The sequence below is a fragment of the Calliopsis andreniformis genome, chromosome 1 (genome assembly GCF_051401765.1).
Source record: "Calliopsis andreniformis isolate RMS-2024a chromosome 1, iyCalAndr_principal, whole genome shotgun sequence".
Taxonomy (NCBI): domain Eukaryota; kingdom Metazoa; phylum Arthropoda; class Insecta; order Hymenoptera; family Andrenidae; genus Calliopsis; species Calliopsis andreniformis.
The window spans coordinates 9,908,652-9,925,375 of record NC_135062.1 but is presented as its reverse complement, the minus strand read 5'-3'; the positions used below and the strand labels follow the sequence as shown (position 1 = coordinate 9,925,375).

At 30.0% G+C, this 16,724-nt stretch overlaps 6 protein-coding genes and 1 non-coding gene across 9 annotated transcripts; 3 read left to right on the top strand and 4 right to left on the bottom strand.

The window, feature by feature from the left end:
- Nucleotides 1–3: 3 nt before the first annotated feature.
- Nucleotides 4–660, bottom strand: Bbip1 (BBSome interacting protein 1). Of its 3 annotated transcripts, none has more exons than XM_076379075.1 (2): nucleotides 548–660; nucleotides 4–247 (listed from the first exon to the last, which is right to left on the bottom strand). In XM_076379075.1, exon 2 carries the CDS (start codon nucleotides 238–240, stop codon nucleotides 4–6), a length of 237 nt encoding a protein of 78 aa, XP_076235190.1. In that variant the 5' UTR covers nucleotides 241–247; nucleotides 548–660. The 3 variants fall into 3 exon arrangements, with proteins under 3 accessions (XP_076235190.1, XP_076235182.1, XP_076235173.1); XM_076379067.1 differs by having other exon boundaries at nucleotides 587–658; XM_076379058.1 differs by having other exon boundaries at nucleotides 519–636.
- A 695-nt stretch (nucleotides 661–1,355) lies between these two features.
- LOC143179455 (putative helicase mov-10-B.1) lies at nucleotides 1,356–4,610 on the top strand. The gene is made up of 11 exons (XM_076378702.1): nucleotides 1,356–1,614; nucleotides 1,703–1,760; nucleotides 1,820–2,260; nucleotides 2,342–2,506; nucleotides 2,589–2,745; nucleotides 2,827–2,963; nucleotides 3,033–3,155; nucleotides 3,234–3,442; nucleotides 3,525–3,801; nucleotides 3,869–4,163; nucleotides 4,245–4,610. Exons 2-11 carry the CDS (start codon nucleotides 1,705–1,707, stop codon nucleotides 4,383–4,385), a joined length of 2,001 nt encoding a protein of 666 aa, XP_076234817.1. The 5' UTR covers nucleotides 1,356–1,614; nucleotides 1,703–1,704; the 3' UTR covers nucleotides 4,386–4,610.
- Nucleotides 4,611–4,821: 211 nt separating this feature from the next.
- On the bottom strand, nucleotides 4,822–7,129 carry Pig-u (phosphatidylinositol glycan anchor biosynthesis class U). The gene is made up of 4 exons (XM_076378715.1): nucleotides 6,345–7,129; nucleotides 5,952–6,154; nucleotides 5,178–5,877; nucleotides 4,822–5,096 (listed from the first exon to the last, which is right to left on the bottom strand). Exons 1-4 carry the CDS (start codon nucleotides 6,472–6,474, stop codon nucleotides 4,843–4,845), a joined length of 1,287 nt encoding a protein of 428 aa, XP_076234830.1. The 5' UTR covers nucleotides 6,475–7,129; the 3' UTR covers nucleotides 4,822–4,842.
- LOC143183394 (U6 spliceosomal RNA) lies at nucleotides 7,064–7,170 on the bottom strand. The gene has a single exon (XR_013002594.1). It is a non-coding gene; the product is annotated as a U6 spliceosomal RNA (small nuclear RNA).
- A 139-nt stretch (nucleotides 7,171–7,309) lies between these two features.
- On the top strand, nucleotides 7,310–8,406 carry LOC143188165 (uncharacterized). Its single transcript, XM_076392254.1, has 3 exons — nucleotides 7,310–7,498; nucleotides 7,672–7,791; nucleotides 7,878–8,406. The coding sequence occupies exons 2-3, from the start codon at nucleotides 7,674–7,676 to the stop codon at nucleotides 7,937–7,939; spliced, it is 180 nt and encodes a 59-aa protein (XP_076248369.1). The 5' UTR covers nucleotides 7,310–7,498; nucleotides 7,672–7,673; the 3' UTR covers nucleotides 7,940–8,406.
- On the bottom strand, nucleotides 7,963–10,349 carry LOC143188158 (WD repeat domain phosphoinositide-interacting protein 4). The gene is made up of 7 exons (XM_076392243.1): nucleotides 10,147–10,349; nucleotides 9,529–9,796; nucleotides 9,204–9,444; nucleotides 8,828–8,976; nucleotides 8,632–8,733; nucleotides 8,438–8,556; nucleotides 7,963–8,356 (listed from the first exon to the last, which is right to left on the bottom strand). The coding sequence occupies exons 1-7, from the start codon at nucleotides 10,193–10,195 to the stop codon at nucleotides 8,247–8,249; spliced, it is 1,038 nt and encodes a 345-aa protein (XP_076248358.1). The 5' UTR covers nucleotides 10,196–10,349; the 3' UTR covers nucleotides 7,963–8,246.
- A 576-nt stretch (nucleotides 10,350–10,925) lies between these two features.
- On the top strand, nucleotides 10,926–16,088 carry LOC143188306 (vesicle-fusing ATPase 1). The gene is made up of 10 exons (XM_076392508.1): nucleotides 10,926–11,116; nucleotides 11,344–11,432; nucleotides 11,827–12,051; nucleotides 12,132–12,759; nucleotides 12,846–13,070; nucleotides 13,159–13,458; nucleotides 13,524–13,814; nucleotides 13,892–14,076; nucleotides 14,163–14,321; nucleotides 14,400–16,088. Exons 1-10 carry the CDS (start codon nucleotides 11,105–11,107, stop codon nucleotides 14,515–14,517), a joined length of 2,232 nt encoding a protein of 743 aa, XP_076248623.1. The 5' UTR covers nucleotides 10,926–11,104; the 3' UTR covers nucleotides 14,518–16,088.
- Nucleotides 16,089–16,724: the final 636 nt, after the last annotated feature.

The window sequence follows — 16,724 nt, the reverse complement described above, 5'->3', positions numbered from 1 at the left end:
ATTTCACTTATTATGGCTAGTTTCGTTCTCTCCTTCCGAAGCTTCCTTGATCTTTAGCTCAGCATCCCTTTGCATTTTCTCTAATTTTTCTAATGTAACTGACTTCAACGGAATTAGCTTAGGTTTGCAAAGTACATAATCCAGATTCTCTTCCTGATACAGCAAGCCTTGCCTGGAAAGGATTACATCAATCTTGTCTATGGAATTATCTATTGATTCCGTCATTTTTGCCAAAACCATAAGAAATCTGTGAACAAGTTATACATGTCTTATTTGAGCTATTACAATAAAACTATAAGCTAAACAGTCAATTCATTGTAAACATATTTTTCTGTTTTCTGTAAATTAACTGGTATAAGAGTACACGACAATATAAAATAGCATGAAAGACTTTATCATCGATTTAACTTAAAAAAGAAGATAACGATAGATAACAGATGTAAATAATAACATCGAATAAAAATTGACGGACTACTTAGAATCGAAATCTAGGTATCTACTATGACGACTTACAGTACCATTTATATTTCACATGGTCTACACTTACAAATTAATATATTCTTATCATCAAGAAATATAGTGTTACCATTTTCTATCACAATGAAATCGTTAAATATACACCATGCGATACAGTAATGAACAGTAAAGCCAATATCGACGTCACATGGACGACGTCACATTGTCATTCGCAAACGGAGAATAAAATATCATAGATTAGATAAGTGATAGTACTCTATAGATAAGTAACTCCCCTAGTTTAACGATACATTTTACAACGCCTCCAATGATATATGCTAAAAGTAAAATGAGAGCGGGAAATTTTTAATCCATTTCACTTTATTAGTACAATATATGTATATTAAGTTACAAATTTTTGATCACGATATCACACATTACTGTAGCAATTACAGTAGAAATTCAAATTGTAGAATATTTCGAAATGTTTAACGGTATGCTTTTTATACTTGCTAAATTACCATATTTCAGCTAAATCAATCTTCCTTTTAAGCTTCCGTTTTTGTTTGACACATATGAAATTATATATCATGATTTTTATATTAAATTTGCTCTATTTCATCACATGAATAAATGAAGATTTCCAAAAAACTCCCGTATTAAACATACCAATACTATAAAATAAATTACTATACAATAAATTATGAATAAATGTGACAATTGTTAATTAAAGTAGTTATTGTTATCGTATAGATCTTGTTTATATTATGTTTAACTGTATTCATATACTGCACACATACTATTGAATACATACACTACGTAAATATGCGTTGAATATTTACCAAGTTATATAATATGTTGAGCTTTTTTCTTTTAGCGGTGACCGAGGATGGCTAAACTGTTAGCTTTGTGTAGGCCCAAAAATTCTACTGAATCCTACAAATTCTTAAGACTTGAAATATGCGTAACTTGTTATTGTTGCGTTTTACAATTAGAAAGGAGTGGACTGGAGCGGAAGATTATTTTATTTATTACTGTTTACTGACTACTGCTTTTAAACTTTAAAAAGATTGCAAACGTATACAAGTAATAATTTTATCTATGAATAACAGCTTATCAGAAAAGTAGAAAAATTACTTAAATAATCTTTTGTAAGAGGTATTTATGTTCATCTCGTGAAACTATAACATTAGTTATTGAACAAGTATCATTGTATTGCATTTTTTAAAATTATTGTATTTTTTAGCAATGGCAAGTAATATAAAACTCAGAGTTAGACAAAGACCAGTTATTGGACAAAGCACGTAAGTAAAATAATTTTATAATTCTTCCAATTAATATCTAATGTACTTTTCTGTTGCAGACACTGTACTAGTTTTGGTACAGCCAAATTATTAACATTGCAAAATTTCAATCTGCCTTTTAGTTTATATAAAGCTTTACAAAATTGTCCATTAGACTGTCCTAGAAATGAATTCTTACGTAAAAGATATATGGAGTGTATTAGTACTCTTAAAAATGTAAAAACTATACCACCTGAGTATTATACGATATTATTTAAGATTTTGTTATACATGGAAGATTATGAACTTAAAGTAATTGCAGCAAGACATAATTTAACAAATCAAAAGCTTAGAGAAGTTTCTGACAAATTTGTTATTACTGTAAATACATTAGATGAAGATGATCCATTTGTTATGATTGGCGATACAGTCATACTTCAGAATACAAATTCAAAACAAAATTACTTTTGTAAAATTGTAGATATTGAAGGGAAAAACATATTCCTAGCATTATTCAAACCGTAAGTATAGAGAAGTTTTAGAGTTTAAAAAATGAAATGCAAGAATTACAGTCAGTGATAATAAATTGTAAACTTATGTAGGGACTATAGGAAAAAACTGTTGAATTGTACAGTTAATGTTAATTTTTCTACTTCACGTTGGCCAATTAAGTGTTTACATTATGTTTTGCACATTATACATGAACATCATTTAGTCCAATCAATTTATCCAAAAATAAATACAAATCATTATAAAGCACCACAAGAGTAAGTTTCATGGAGGATAAATAATTGTTTTTTATTCATACTTTTGTATCTGTATTATACTTTCCAATTTTTTATGTTATAGTAACTTAAATTGGATTCATACAAATGTGGCAGAAAATCCAGAACAGAAACAAGCAGTAATTAATATATTAAATAATTCAGCATATCCTGCACCCTACATATTATTTGGTCCACCTGGTACCGGAAAAACAACAACATTAGTTGAAGCCATTTGTCAAGTATAAAATATTACGTTTATTTAGAAAGAAAATTTTAATTCAGTCTTAGTGTATTATTTAACAATTTATATTATTCTATAGATTAGAAATCAATACAAATGCAAACATATTTTGGTATGTTCATCTTCTAATGCAGCAGCAGATGAAATTGCAAAAAGATTGTTAACAAAACTTCCTTGTAAAGATGTATTTCGAATGTATGCACCATCTAAACGATGGTAAGATAATTTTTTTTCTCAAATCAGTATTGATTTATTTTCTTTTTTTATATTTACACATATGTGCAGGGAGGATTTGGATAAAGATATCAGTCCTAGTTCAAATTTTGTTGATAACGTAGTTCTATTTCTGCCAAAGGAAATTTTTATTTTAAAAAAGATTGTTATTACTACACTAGTGACATGCACAAGGTATATTTTAATATTGTTTTAATTTATAAATTACTGTTTTTATAACAATTACTTGATACTGCTTGCAATGTATTACAGACTAGCAAAGCTGAATTTATTACCTGATCACTTTTCATATATATTTATTGATGAAGCAAGCCAAAGTATGGAATTGGTATCGTTAATTCCATTTACACTGTGTTCATCAAATAAAACTAAAGGAACGTTGCATGCTCAAATTGTTATTGCTGGCGATCCCCATCAACTAGGACCCATAGTTCGATGTAAACTGATTGAACATTTGCTGGGTGAACACAATTTCAAATTTTTCGAAGTTGAATCTAAATAAATACTTTCGTAATTTTACAGAAGTTTTGTATATACTTTCAGGAAAGTCACTTTTGGAAAGATTAATGGAATGTGAGCCATATCAAAAAGTGGAAAATAAGTACAATCCACGTTATATAACGAAACTGATTCGCAATTATAGAAGTCAAGAACCTATTTTCCATGTACCTAATCATTTATTTTATGAGAATGAATTATTATGTTATAGCAAATCAGATATAAAAAAATTGGCTTTAAATTGGCCAATAATGCTAAATAAAACGTTTCCTATACTGTTTTTAGGAGTTAAAGGTGAGGAAGTAAGAGTACCAAACAAAAGGTAATTATCGTTTAACTTAAAATATATTAAAGAATCAATTCTGTAACTTAAAAAAGATATTTTTTAGTATTTATAATATAAATGAAATCTCGGTTGTGGTGCATTGTATAAGAACATTGATGCGTACCAAATTTGGTGCACATAAAATTCAGGGAAAAGATATTGGCGTTGTAACACCGTTCAAACAACAAAGAATTATGATTGAAAAAGATCTAAATAAATATAGATTAAATGGTGTAACTGTTGGAACAGTAGAGACATTTCAAGGACAAGAAAGAGAGATTATGATCTTAACAACTGTGAGATCTAAATCCTTTGAACATGAAGGCAAAGAACACATTGGTTTCTTATCTAATCCAAGGGTATGAACTTACATGTAATAAAATATATTCATCATTATTAGTTTAATAATTTCAAAATATAAGAATAAAATCATTTTTTAGAGATTTAATGTTGCTGTAACAAGAGCAAGAACTTTCCTTCTCATAATAGGAAACCCACCGATTCTTTGTAAATCTGAGTTTTGGAAAGCCTTGTGGGATTATTGTGTGGAAAATAATGCATACAGTATTATTCCAGAATAATTATGTACATAGACAATGTACGAAGAAAATCTTCAATGTACAATAGAGAAATTTATTATATAGCATCATGTATCATCAATGAGTTTATGAAAATAAGTCAAAGAAAAGAAGAATAGTGAGAGAATAAAGTATTAAATTTAATTATATAAAATGTAGTAAAATGTGTGCTATCTTTTTATGACGAGATAGTAGCACGTTTTACGAGGATAGAGTTATTTTCTTAACAAAAATTATTGCAGATTTATTTTACAAAATATTTTACTAATGAAATTTTTTTGTAACATTAACTCTTGAAAATAAAGAATTAAAATGAAACAAAATTGCAACTGATTACTCTTTTATTGTAAACAGAAGTTATTCATAAATAGAAAAATTGGAATTCATGTTTCTGAAGCAAAAGTATAACTCTTGGAACATTAGTAAACAATTTTAATGCTAAACTTTGTAAGGTACAACTTTATTCTAAAAGTAATTTTGCCTTACTACCAGTAACATCCTTGTTAATACCGTGACGTATAGCAAATTCATGTTTTACACTTGCGAAAAGAATATCTGTTAACAGAAATATTTGTGCTATAGCAAATGCCAATGTCACTCCAAAGTAGAAATTTGCGTTTGCTGATCTGGAGTATATCCATTGGTACCAAACAGTGGGAGCAAAAATTGTACAAAATAACATGAAACAGCCCACAGTGAATCCTTGGTTAGTATCTAGAAACGAAAAAATGCTCATAATATATTTTATACATAATAAACAAAGGGAAAATAACATTGTTTGCATTAAAAACTTACATTGAAATAAATGTTTCCAAAGTGGCAGGAGAGACATATAGAATCCAACATCTCCTATGCAAGGATATGACTTAAATATGGCAGCAATTGCTAAATAAGAAAATGCTAACAGCATTGGATCATGTCGCAACCTTAATGCTAATGGTACTATGTACAATAAGCCGACGTTTATTTGGAAAGAAGCAATAAAGAGCCACCTAAAATGCTCAAACATTTCTGTAAAAAAGTACCAATACAGTCCTATGTTTGGCCGTAGATCAGGGACTGTTAAGATAAAACCAATTGTACTCCAAACGAATGACCAACTTCCCATGATATAATAGGAAATACAAAATAGAGCTGTTAATATGCTCGCAAATACTGCCGCAACGAAAATTATAGCATTTATTCTCTGCTTTGTACTCTTAGAACGAGCAATATAAATACTAGCTGGTACCATTAGTGAAACAGGATAAAGTCCTTGTAATGTTAATAATGAAATTGACAAACAACTCCAAAATATGGAAGATTTTGTCATTGATAACAATGCTATAGAGTACAATAAATTTGTAAATACAGTTGTTGTATGTCCAACACAGTTTAATATTATATAAGGATTAAATAAATATCCTGCTGAGACATACATCATGGATGTGGATATTATAGAACTATCATCATTATTCTCTTCATTTTCATTGCACTTTCCTTCCTTTTTAGAAGTCTGTAATCAACATTAAATAACATTACTCCACTTTTAATACGTAGATTTAATATCCTGTACAAAATTAAACTAACCAATTCAGTTGCATATTGTTTTGCTGTAAACGCAAGAAGTAGAGCAGTCAACAAATCGGTGAAGATAAACAAGACGAACAAAAGCCAACGAGGCAAATGGTGTTGTATGAGATCAAATATGTACAAACCAATAGGTGTTTCATGAAATAAATCGCCCATATAAGGATCAATGCCAAAATTATATAAATGCACACCTTCAGTCACTGAAAATAAATAAGAATTAAAATATTAAGTAACCTTTTCTATAAATAAAATTAATATATTATCATGATCATCATTAATTATATTATTATATTGCATATATGCAGTTATTTCTGTCAACTTTGTCATAATACTGACAACAAGTCAGCTTTACTTTTATTAAAAACAAAAAAATGACATATATATCTTAACCTCTTTTCCAGGAATTCAATGCAGTAGACACTTCTACACGATCGCTGATGACTTTTTGGTATTCAGAGTTCATTAAAAGAAATCTAATAGTACCGGCTAAAATATAATTTGATAACCATTGTATCGACATTTTTCTAATAGTTTAAGAATCATTCATTTATTTAGTAGGCAACTTATTTGTGGAATGTGTAGCCGGTACTTAAGCAATTCTGGAGTACATTAGTTCCAATCGCGAATTTTCGTAATCTTTCTAAACACAGTTTCTAACAGTAACATTTCGATTTCTCGCGATGTTAAATCGAAATTCAATCAATTATGTGCTCTCCATTATCAAAAATTCAAGCAACAACTTGCACGTTTCAAAACACAGGGTTTCTCACATATCGCATCGATAGATAGGTTGGTTTCGTCTATACTGGATGTCTCAAAAATTTTCAATCAAACTTTGCTGTTGTAATTTGTTTCGTGAAATATAGAAATTTATTACATTGTTACGACTTTTCATTTAATTAGAAGGATATAATTTATTCGCAATATTTAACTTTTATATGTATCCTTTTATCCTGAAATAATGGAAAAAATTGATTGAAATCACTCAAGACTATTTTCTTGACATTTTTCTCTGCTTATAGACTTAAAAGTTGATGTTTGACATTTGAGAGTATGTAAAGTTATTGTTGTATTAGGGTAGGAAAAATGTTTGAGGTGCAAAAGTAGCAAAAAATGTGGAACGCTTCACGATTTTGCGTGTCATCCTTGCGCAGGGGCCATGCTAATCTTCTCTGTATCGTTCCAATTTTAGTATATGTACTGCCGAAGCAAGTACACTTGCACTCTTTCAATTCTTGTATATATAGGAAAATTCGAGTTAGCAAGAACCAACGAGAAAGATTAAATCTTATAAGCCATCTAGTGATAGATTTATGTATTATACACATGTAAAATGTATCATACACACACACATGTATGCATGGAATCGTCGTCTGCAGTCTGCAGTTAACCTTTTGCTTTAAATATTAAACAAGAAATTTCTGTATTAAATAAAAATTGTACCTATGTGTGACTGTAATTGGACGTAATATAAAAAACAAATTTAGATTAAGTCTCTATGAATTAGGAACTGTTAGCTACAAAATATTAATAATATTATGCAAGTAAAATTAAAATGAAAATTTACGCTATATGTGATTTGTTTTGTTTATTCGTAAACTTTACATAATTTTATATCACATATTAGATTTTATTTCTATGCAATCTACAAGTCTGTAAATATTTTTTGACAACAATACGTGATAAGGTTTTCTTATTTTACTTCTTTGTTTTTCAGCAATGCGTCGTCAGTTAAAAGGATGGCGATTCGGTATATTTATTGGAAGTTTTATAGGACTTGTAGGACTACAGTGTTATTTCACAATGATAAGCCCTATGTTAAATCCAGAGCCATATAGTATGTATAATTATATCTATATTGATGTCAGTCTTTTTCATTTAACATTTCATGTACATAAATTATAAAAATTGTAATTATTTTAGAGAAAATAAGGGAGCAAATAGCAGAAAAACATCCAGAGATACAGTTGGATCTAGAAAAATGAGTTTAACAGAAGACTAACTAGAAGATATGTATCATATAAAATATATTTTTATTATTCTACACTATAGTTGGACCGCTATTTGTGGAAAGGGCATAAGTCACTAAAGGTTTGTGCATATAAAACAAGCTAATGAACATACAGCGTATTATATTAAAAAATCAATAAACATAGTGACTTGTACTCTTTTTACAATTGTTAATATAATTACATAGTTGTACAGAAGTTGTGCTGCAAGAAGTTTCTTACTTAATGTGACTAGAAACTCTCCTACAGGCATAAATCTTATGAACATAATATACAATTTCTGTTAAAAGTCATCATGATCACATACATCTAGGAAGACATCGAATGCTTCACGATTGCAATTTCCGTCGGCAGTAAAAACATACTTATGAAAAGTTCCATCCATACAAATAGCTGTAAAATTATAAGTATATATAATGTATAAATATTTTATGTTGCACTAATTATTCGTGTGTTGAATTGTATGTTAAGTACCTATAACAGAACTCCTAGTACCAAATGCACACACACAAGCACATTCTGGTGGTACAGTGAAAGTAGCCAATGCCCATTGACTTTCAACATAATTTCCCAAAAATCCCATTTTTGAGAAACTATAAAGAAATTAATTATTAATTTCATTAATCCATTCCCTGTACAAATTCAAAGTTTGAACTCTATTTACATACGTAGATCTACGATTCAATTGTGTGTCTTTCAATGCAAATATATGCACAGTTCCTTTGTCACTAGAAGCGCATAGAAATTCTGAGTCCCTACTAAATGTAATGCTGAAACAAACAGTAGATAAAATTATTACATGTTCAAATTAAAGTTTGAAAATGCTCTAAAAGAAGTATTTAAACAATTGAAGTTTATATTTACCAATAAAGTGTAGCTGGGTCAGCACCTCTTCTTAGTTCTACTAATAAATGTCTACGTATACTATCCCACACTCTAACTAATGTACCCTGTGTGGAAGCAGTTGCAATCATAGTTCCACTACTGTTAACTGCAAGACAAGCTAACGCACCCTGACAATATGGTTTGCATATATAAGATATTAAAGTAACAGAGAATAACATTATCACTAGACTGTGGATCTTTATGCATTTATGAGAAATTTCAATGTGCAAAAAAAGTACAGATGTATTCTACATCAAGATAGATTTTAATCTATCTGCTCTTATGAAAATAGAAATTTGTATGAAAATTCACAGTCTAATTATCATTGTTCAAATTCCTGTAGATGTATATATACCTGATGTGCTGTAAGAGTTGCAGGAGCACTGGAACTTCCAGCTTCTGTAGCACCAAGATCAATTAGTTGTACACTACCCTGTTTATGGCCAGGAAAAGCAAGAAGTTGCTTCTGTGCAGTAGCTAAAGTAGCAACTTCGATCAATCCTTTTGGATTATCTCTTGTTTCTAGTGTTAATAATCTTCGTGTTGGCATAGGAAATGAGAATACATGTATCTCACGTTGAAGTGCTACTACCATTCTGTTTTTTAAAATTATTCCTAAGTAAGTAAATGCATCATTGATATGCACCACAAATATAAATGAATTTTATCAGTGAACTTACTTGTCTCTACGTAATCTAACAGCTTTAATGGGACTGGTAAATGTGACTTCCATTACAAACTTCTTAGATAAATCATCGTAAACAAGTACTGTATTTTCTGCAAACTTTGGTCTTGTGCCACCCCCTACTATTGCAATAATATTTGTTCTCCAAAGCATCTCTGCGATGCCTATACTTCCCATTATGTCATTCTCCAAATGTGCTTTCTCAACTAATGGCTCTACATTATAAACTCTTAGACCAGATTCCATACAACATGTAAAACATCCTAAAAGAATGTAAGTTGAATATACATTATCTATCAAATAACAAAAGTCATGAAAGAAATCATAATGGATTAATATTTATCACACTACTTTGACTTTTTACTAATTAAGTTCACATATTAATTTATGATAATTATACATCTTTCTTTGTATTCTTGTGTTTTTAAGTCTTTTTTGTCTACAATTTTACTTCTAAAATTAAGCATATAAGCTACTGTTAGACATTATTTTTTATCGATGTTTAACCTAGTTAGAAATACAAAATGATGCAAGAACGACATAATTAAGAATATTCATAAACTTCGTCGTAATTGTTAATAGCTCAACAGTCAAATTTATTATCAACAGTCACCTTGGTCTTGATTAAATCGTAAACTAAGAATACTTCTTTCTCCAGCCATTTGGTTTTACATTAAGTCGACTGAATTAAAGTTCTTCTTATAAGATATATTTCTTTTTTTTGTTAATAACTATAGTAAGTGTTTTTGTTTACATTCTTATTTCACAATCACCTGTGACACAGTGTTTGGTATAGTATTTCATTCTTTATGAGTGAGCATGACGATAACATGGATAAGGCTGATTCTCATCATTAAATTGAATCAGTTCTATCTTCGATTTAAATAGAATTTTAAGAAACTTGTTTTAAATATAAACAATTGAAGGAAACAATTTTCGTTTATTCGCTTGTGTCCAGCAAGTAAAAATGTACATAAGTATGTGATAAGAATATTTGAATGAATTTGATAAATTTTTTAGGGTATTTCTGTAACTGCCAACTCAATCACTACATACTTCTTTTCCAATAGTTTTGTATTCAATACAAAAATTTGCCATTGCCATCAAAAGAGACAAGTAAAAATTATCTTGAAGAATATGAAAAGTTATAGAAACATTTTCCAATCAAATATGAATAAATGTTATTTTATGACAAAATTTTGGAAATTTGAACAAGAGTGGATTGGTGTTCATGGAACTTTAATTAGCGCGAGTTTTGAAACAAAAGAGATTTGAAAACTTTTACTAATTTTTGCCAATCCAATTTTATTACTACAGCAATATGTTTTTGCTTAGGCAAGATACTTATCAACTGAAACATATTTTTTATTTATGTAGCAGTCTCAATTTTTGTTCTAATTTACATATCCATATTAATATTACTAAATGGTGGCTACACTGAGATTCAACAAAAAAAAATTCCTAGAATGTGGCGTTAGGTTTCTACTATTGGCTATACTGACAGACTCGTATCCTGCATTGCAGGTTCCATACTCGTAGGGGCCCGTGTCTACAAGATCCTGTCAAAAAAGATGTCAGCTATGGTAAGTCTGAATAAAAAAAGTCACTTTTACCTCATTCTGTCTTATGTCATACGTATTCAGAGAGATATGCATAAAAGAAATTTTATTCAAATGACTTCTAGCGATAATTATTTATGACTACCCCCTCCTTATTTCAAGTTTCATCAATACTTTTCACTTTGAAACTTGTAACACGTATTCGGTAGGGGTTAATCGATTCTCGAGTAACAAAATTTATTTTTTCATAGAGGATGAAAGCAGTAAAGTGTCCTACGGATGAGCTCAGCATCTCCAACTGTGCTATAATTAATAAAGATGATTTCCCAGATGATGTCAGGTATAAATAAGACATCTTATGATTGATTGATTCAATACCTATGTAATAGGATTTTAGAATTAAAAGGATATATCTATGCTACCTGGGTTTTAGAGAAGCTTTAAAGTAACTGTAACTAAGCCTTCTTTAATATCTGTCTCTTGGGTTTTTTAGTAATAGTTATTTTAAAATTTAGTACACAGAGTAAAGCACTTAAAAATTATTACTTTAATTTCTATTTAATTATTTTTATCTTACTTTAAAAGGAAAACAGAAAGTGCTTTTAAATTCCCAAAATTTTTCTACTTAGAATTTTTAATGGAAATTGTTTATTTTATTATGTAGTTATATGATATTAAAAATAATTAAACTGAATATATCTTAGTATTAAAATTTATGATATTATATTTTTTAGACATATTGAGGTCACAACTGCACCAAATCATCATTTTGTATTTACTGTAAAAAAGCATCATGATGTACCTAGAGGAACTGTGGGCTTTAGCTTGCCCCAAAGAAAATGGGCTACAATTTCTCTCAATCAGGAAATTGAAGTCCGACCATATCATTTCAATCCAACTTCAAGTACAGAATGCTTGTGCAATATTGTATTGGAAGCTGATTTTCTACAGAAGAAGTCGTATGTATATTAGCGAATATAACAGATAGTATCTAGAAAAGTGATACTTGTAACATAATTCATAATATAATCTATTTTAGAACCACTTTGGAACCATATAATACCGATGAAATGGCCAAAGATTTCTTATTACAATTTTCGGGTCAGGCATTCACCGTGGGTCAGCAGCTGGTATTCTCGTTCAAGGACAAGAAGATGCTTGGTCTTGTGGTTAAGAGTTTGGAAGCTGCTGACCTATCTGCGATAAATTCTGGACAAAATACAGTACCAAAAAAAACTCAAATGGGACGCTGTTTGGGCGATACGGTTATTCAGTTTGAAAAAGCTGAAAATTCAAGTTTGAATCTCGTTGGCAAAGCGAAGGGAAAAGTCGTGCGTCAGTCGATAATTAACCCAGATTGGGATTTCCAGAAAATGGGAATTGGTGGACTGGACAAAGAATTTAGCGCGATCTTCCGTCGAGCATTTGCTTCCCGTGTCTTTCCACCAGAGATTGTTACTCAGTTGGGTTGCAAGCATGTAAAAGGAATTTTACTTTATGGCCCACCAGGTACAGGTAAAACGTTAATGGCACGACAGATAGGAACTATGTTAAACGCCAGGGAGCCTAAAATCGTCAACGGTCCTCAAATTTTGGATAAATATGTCGGAGAAAGTGAAGCCAACATTAGAAGATTATTTGCGGATGCTGAAGATGAAGAAAAGAGGGTACAGAGAAAAAAATGTCCCCTTTTTAATAAATATTCCATTGCAACGTATTATCTTAATATTAATAAATAAAATCTGGTTTTCAGCTGGGACCAAACAGTGGATTACATATCATTATCTTCGACGAAATCGATGCTATTTGTAAATCTCGAGGCAGCGTTGCTGGAAATACTGGAGTACATGATACTGTTGTAAATCAATTGCTTGCAAAAATTGATGGTGTGGAACAATTAAATAATATTCTTGTTATTGGTATGACCAACAGAAGGGATATGATTGATGAAGCACTGTTACGACCTGGTAGATTAGAGGTACTGTTGAATAATCTTAAATGAATAACAATTATCTATAAAAGAATACATCTAGAGACTCTTTAACAAAATCTTTTTATATTTAAAGGTACAAATGGAAATCAGTTTACCTGACGAACATGGAAGATTCCAAATTCTTAATATTCATACATCTAGAATGAGAGATTATAAGAAAATAGCACCCGACGTTGATTTGAAAGAATTAGCTACGCTAACAAAAAATTTCAGCGGTGCAGAATTAGAAGGTTTAGTCAGAGCTGCACAAAGTACTGCTATGAACAGATTGATTAAAGCTTCTAGCAAAGTTGAAGTAGATCCTGCTGCAATGGAGAAACTGATGGTGTCTAGGACTGACTTCCTACATGCTTTAGAAAACGATGTTAAACCTGTAAGTCATATGAAAAAGTTTGTAACAGTACTAATAGAATTATTTACCATTATTACGTATTTTAGGCATTTGGAACAAGTGCAGAAGCTTTGGATCATCTTCTCATACGTGGAATTATTAACTGGGGCAAACCAGTGGCAGAAATTTTGTCCGATGGCAATCTTTACATTCAAGAGGCTCGTTCTACCGAAGGTTCTGGTCTTGTATCTGTTCTCCTGGAAGGACCACCAAACAGCGGAAAGACAGCTCTTGCTGCTCAAATAGCCAAAAACTCGGACTTCCCATTTGTCAAAGTCTGCACGCCAGAAGACATGGTTGGTTTTACCGAATCTGCAAAATGTCTTTCAATTCGAAAGGTAAATACATTATCTATAATAATTGTCGAATAATTGTAAAGTTAAGAGAAATTAAACGATACATTTCCTTTTTCTAGATATTCGACGATGCATATCGGTCACAACTTAGTTGTATCTTGGTCGATAATATTGAGCGTCTGTTAGATTATGGTCCTATTGGACCACGATATTCAAACTTGACCTTACAGGCACTTCTAGTTCTGTTGAAAAAACAACCACCCCGTGGTCGCAAATTGTTGATACTTTGCACCACCAGTCGCAGGTATAGTGTTTAACTTTCTTAAAATTCTTATTAAAAAATTATTATTTTTGAGAAAATAATAAGCACTATTAACATACTCTTAATAGGCAAGTGTTGGATGACATGGAAATGTTATCAGCATTTAGTACACTCCTTCATGTACCCAATTTGTCGACGCCTGATCATCTGTTGAGTGTTCTGGAAGAAATGGATTTGTTCAGTAAAGATGAAATGGCATCTTTGCATGCTAAACTTCAAGGAAAACGGTATATTTTTAAATACTAAATAAATGTTTTAAGTAAATGGTACATATGATATCTATAATTTTTATATTTTTGTTACAGTGTGTTTATTGGTATAAAGAAATTACTATGTCTGATAGACATGGCACGTCAAGTAGAACCAAGCTATAGAGTTCCGAAATTCCTTTCGAAATTGGAAGAGGAAGGTGGTCTAGAGTAATAAGTAGTTAACTTAATATTGTAATTATTTATGTAGGAATGAATTAGATGTCGTTTATTGAAAAATAATACACAGTACATAACTAATCAACTGATTTGCGTTTACATGCACGTTGAACGTTAATGCATTGACGAAAATCAGGTAAAGTTGTTATACAATATAATATGTGTCGTAGAAGATGATAAGCCAACCATTTGAATTATTTATTAACATGACATTCATTTGTGTTATAGTATTTTATGTAAAAAGATTACATTTCCGATTATTTTTCCTAAGCAGTTTTATAAAATGATCGAAGAGAACTAGTACTTTTTCAAATAGTCAGCATTTATGCTCTTTTAAATTACACATTATTTTCATTTCTTAATTTATCAGATATAGTTTAAAAATGTTAATGAAATCTCATAATTTAAAGAGAAAGATTATATGACAGATGTACAGTTAAAATGTAAAAAGGAAAAGATATACTAACAGTAAAGGTAAAAATTCTGTTAAAAGAGAATAGCATTAAATATTTGCAGTGCATTTTTCCGTAAAGTAATTTGCAAATTGTAATTACATTACGGGAACTCTGTTCAATGCAATGGCAATATGTACATCTTTCTCGTTTATGTAGAAAAGAAATTTATTTCTGCAAACTGCAGGAGATGCTTCCTTTAACTGTTTCGTGACAGTAATGTTTCTATCAATTGTTACTATTGTAAACATGTACCTTCATGCCTACATTTGTATGCAGTGTATATCTGTATAGTTATCTGCTGTGTATGTATTAGGGCTTTTAATATTGCTCGGATTTACAAGTGTCCGAGTCCCGAGCATTCGAGTAATTCAGATATTTGAATTTGGATCCGAGTATTCAAGTATTTGGATCTAGACTCTTAAATAAGAGAAAAAATCTAGATTCGGATACACGAATATTCGAATCCAAGTTCAGATATCCGACATACTCGAATTTAAGTTCGGATATCCGGATTTCGAACTCAAGTTAAAGTTGCAATAAGTATTTCAGGTACTCGGATATCCGTATAATAAGAGCTTTAGTATGTACTATTACTTTAAAAGTTTATTGTGATTCTTGTTGTAAATGTATGCATTTACCTGTTCGTCGTTTGTTAGCAGTTACATGATTAATGCCTTTTGAAAATATTTCTGAAGAGAATTATAAAAGCATTCCAAATATATGGTGCGTGCAAATATTTATTTTATTACTAATATATTTTAATTGCGTCCATTTTATATTATTTAAACTATCATTAATGAAAATAATTGATCAGTATATTGTGGATAAAAATATATTTTTCCAGTAACGTTTGATTTATAATTTGTTTTCTGACGATGTATCTATGTAATATATAAATACATATACTGTCAAGTAGTTTGACAATTTATTTGAGTTGTTATATGTGTATATAGAATTGAAGGGTTTGTGAAACAGTCTATGTACCATGTTAGACTTCTTGTTGCACTTAATTACTTAATAGTGTGATTCGTATCACAGTATCTGTAACAAATAATCTATGTATCAATATGCTGCAATAATAAATTTATGTCTTACAAATGTGTGAAATGTGTATGTGAATAAAATTAAACTAATGAAACTATTAAATCACCCCATACTCTCTGGATTTAAAATATATTTTTTACTGAAACTTGTAACATACAGAAGTTATTTACAATTTAAATTGCTAGTTACAACTCTGAGGTACAATTCGTATCTACTAATGCTGACAGCAACAGTTCTTAGGAATAATTTTGAACATTTTTTCGAATACAGGAAGGGCAAACCTTGTACAAGGAAGGACAATCAAATAAAAAGACATTCACACATAATATAAATTTCAATTCTATGACTACATGTTCCATAACAAACGTTATCTATATACAATTCTATTTTCTATCTATAATATGTACTTTTTATACATATAATCTCTTGAATACATAGTACCTTTCAAAGATACATATATTTCACTTCAAAAAGTTTTAAACATTCTTTTGTGTGCGTTTCCTATATTTCACTCACCATGAAGTTAATTAAATGAACTGAATGATCCATTTTTATATTAATACTACTTATTATGCGCATAAATTTATTTATAGTTAAATATGTAAGACATATTTTCCAGTGTAATAAATTCGTAGCGCATCGTATTAGAATTATGTAACTGTTTAAAATAACACAATGATTGAATAAACTCGAGACTAATCTA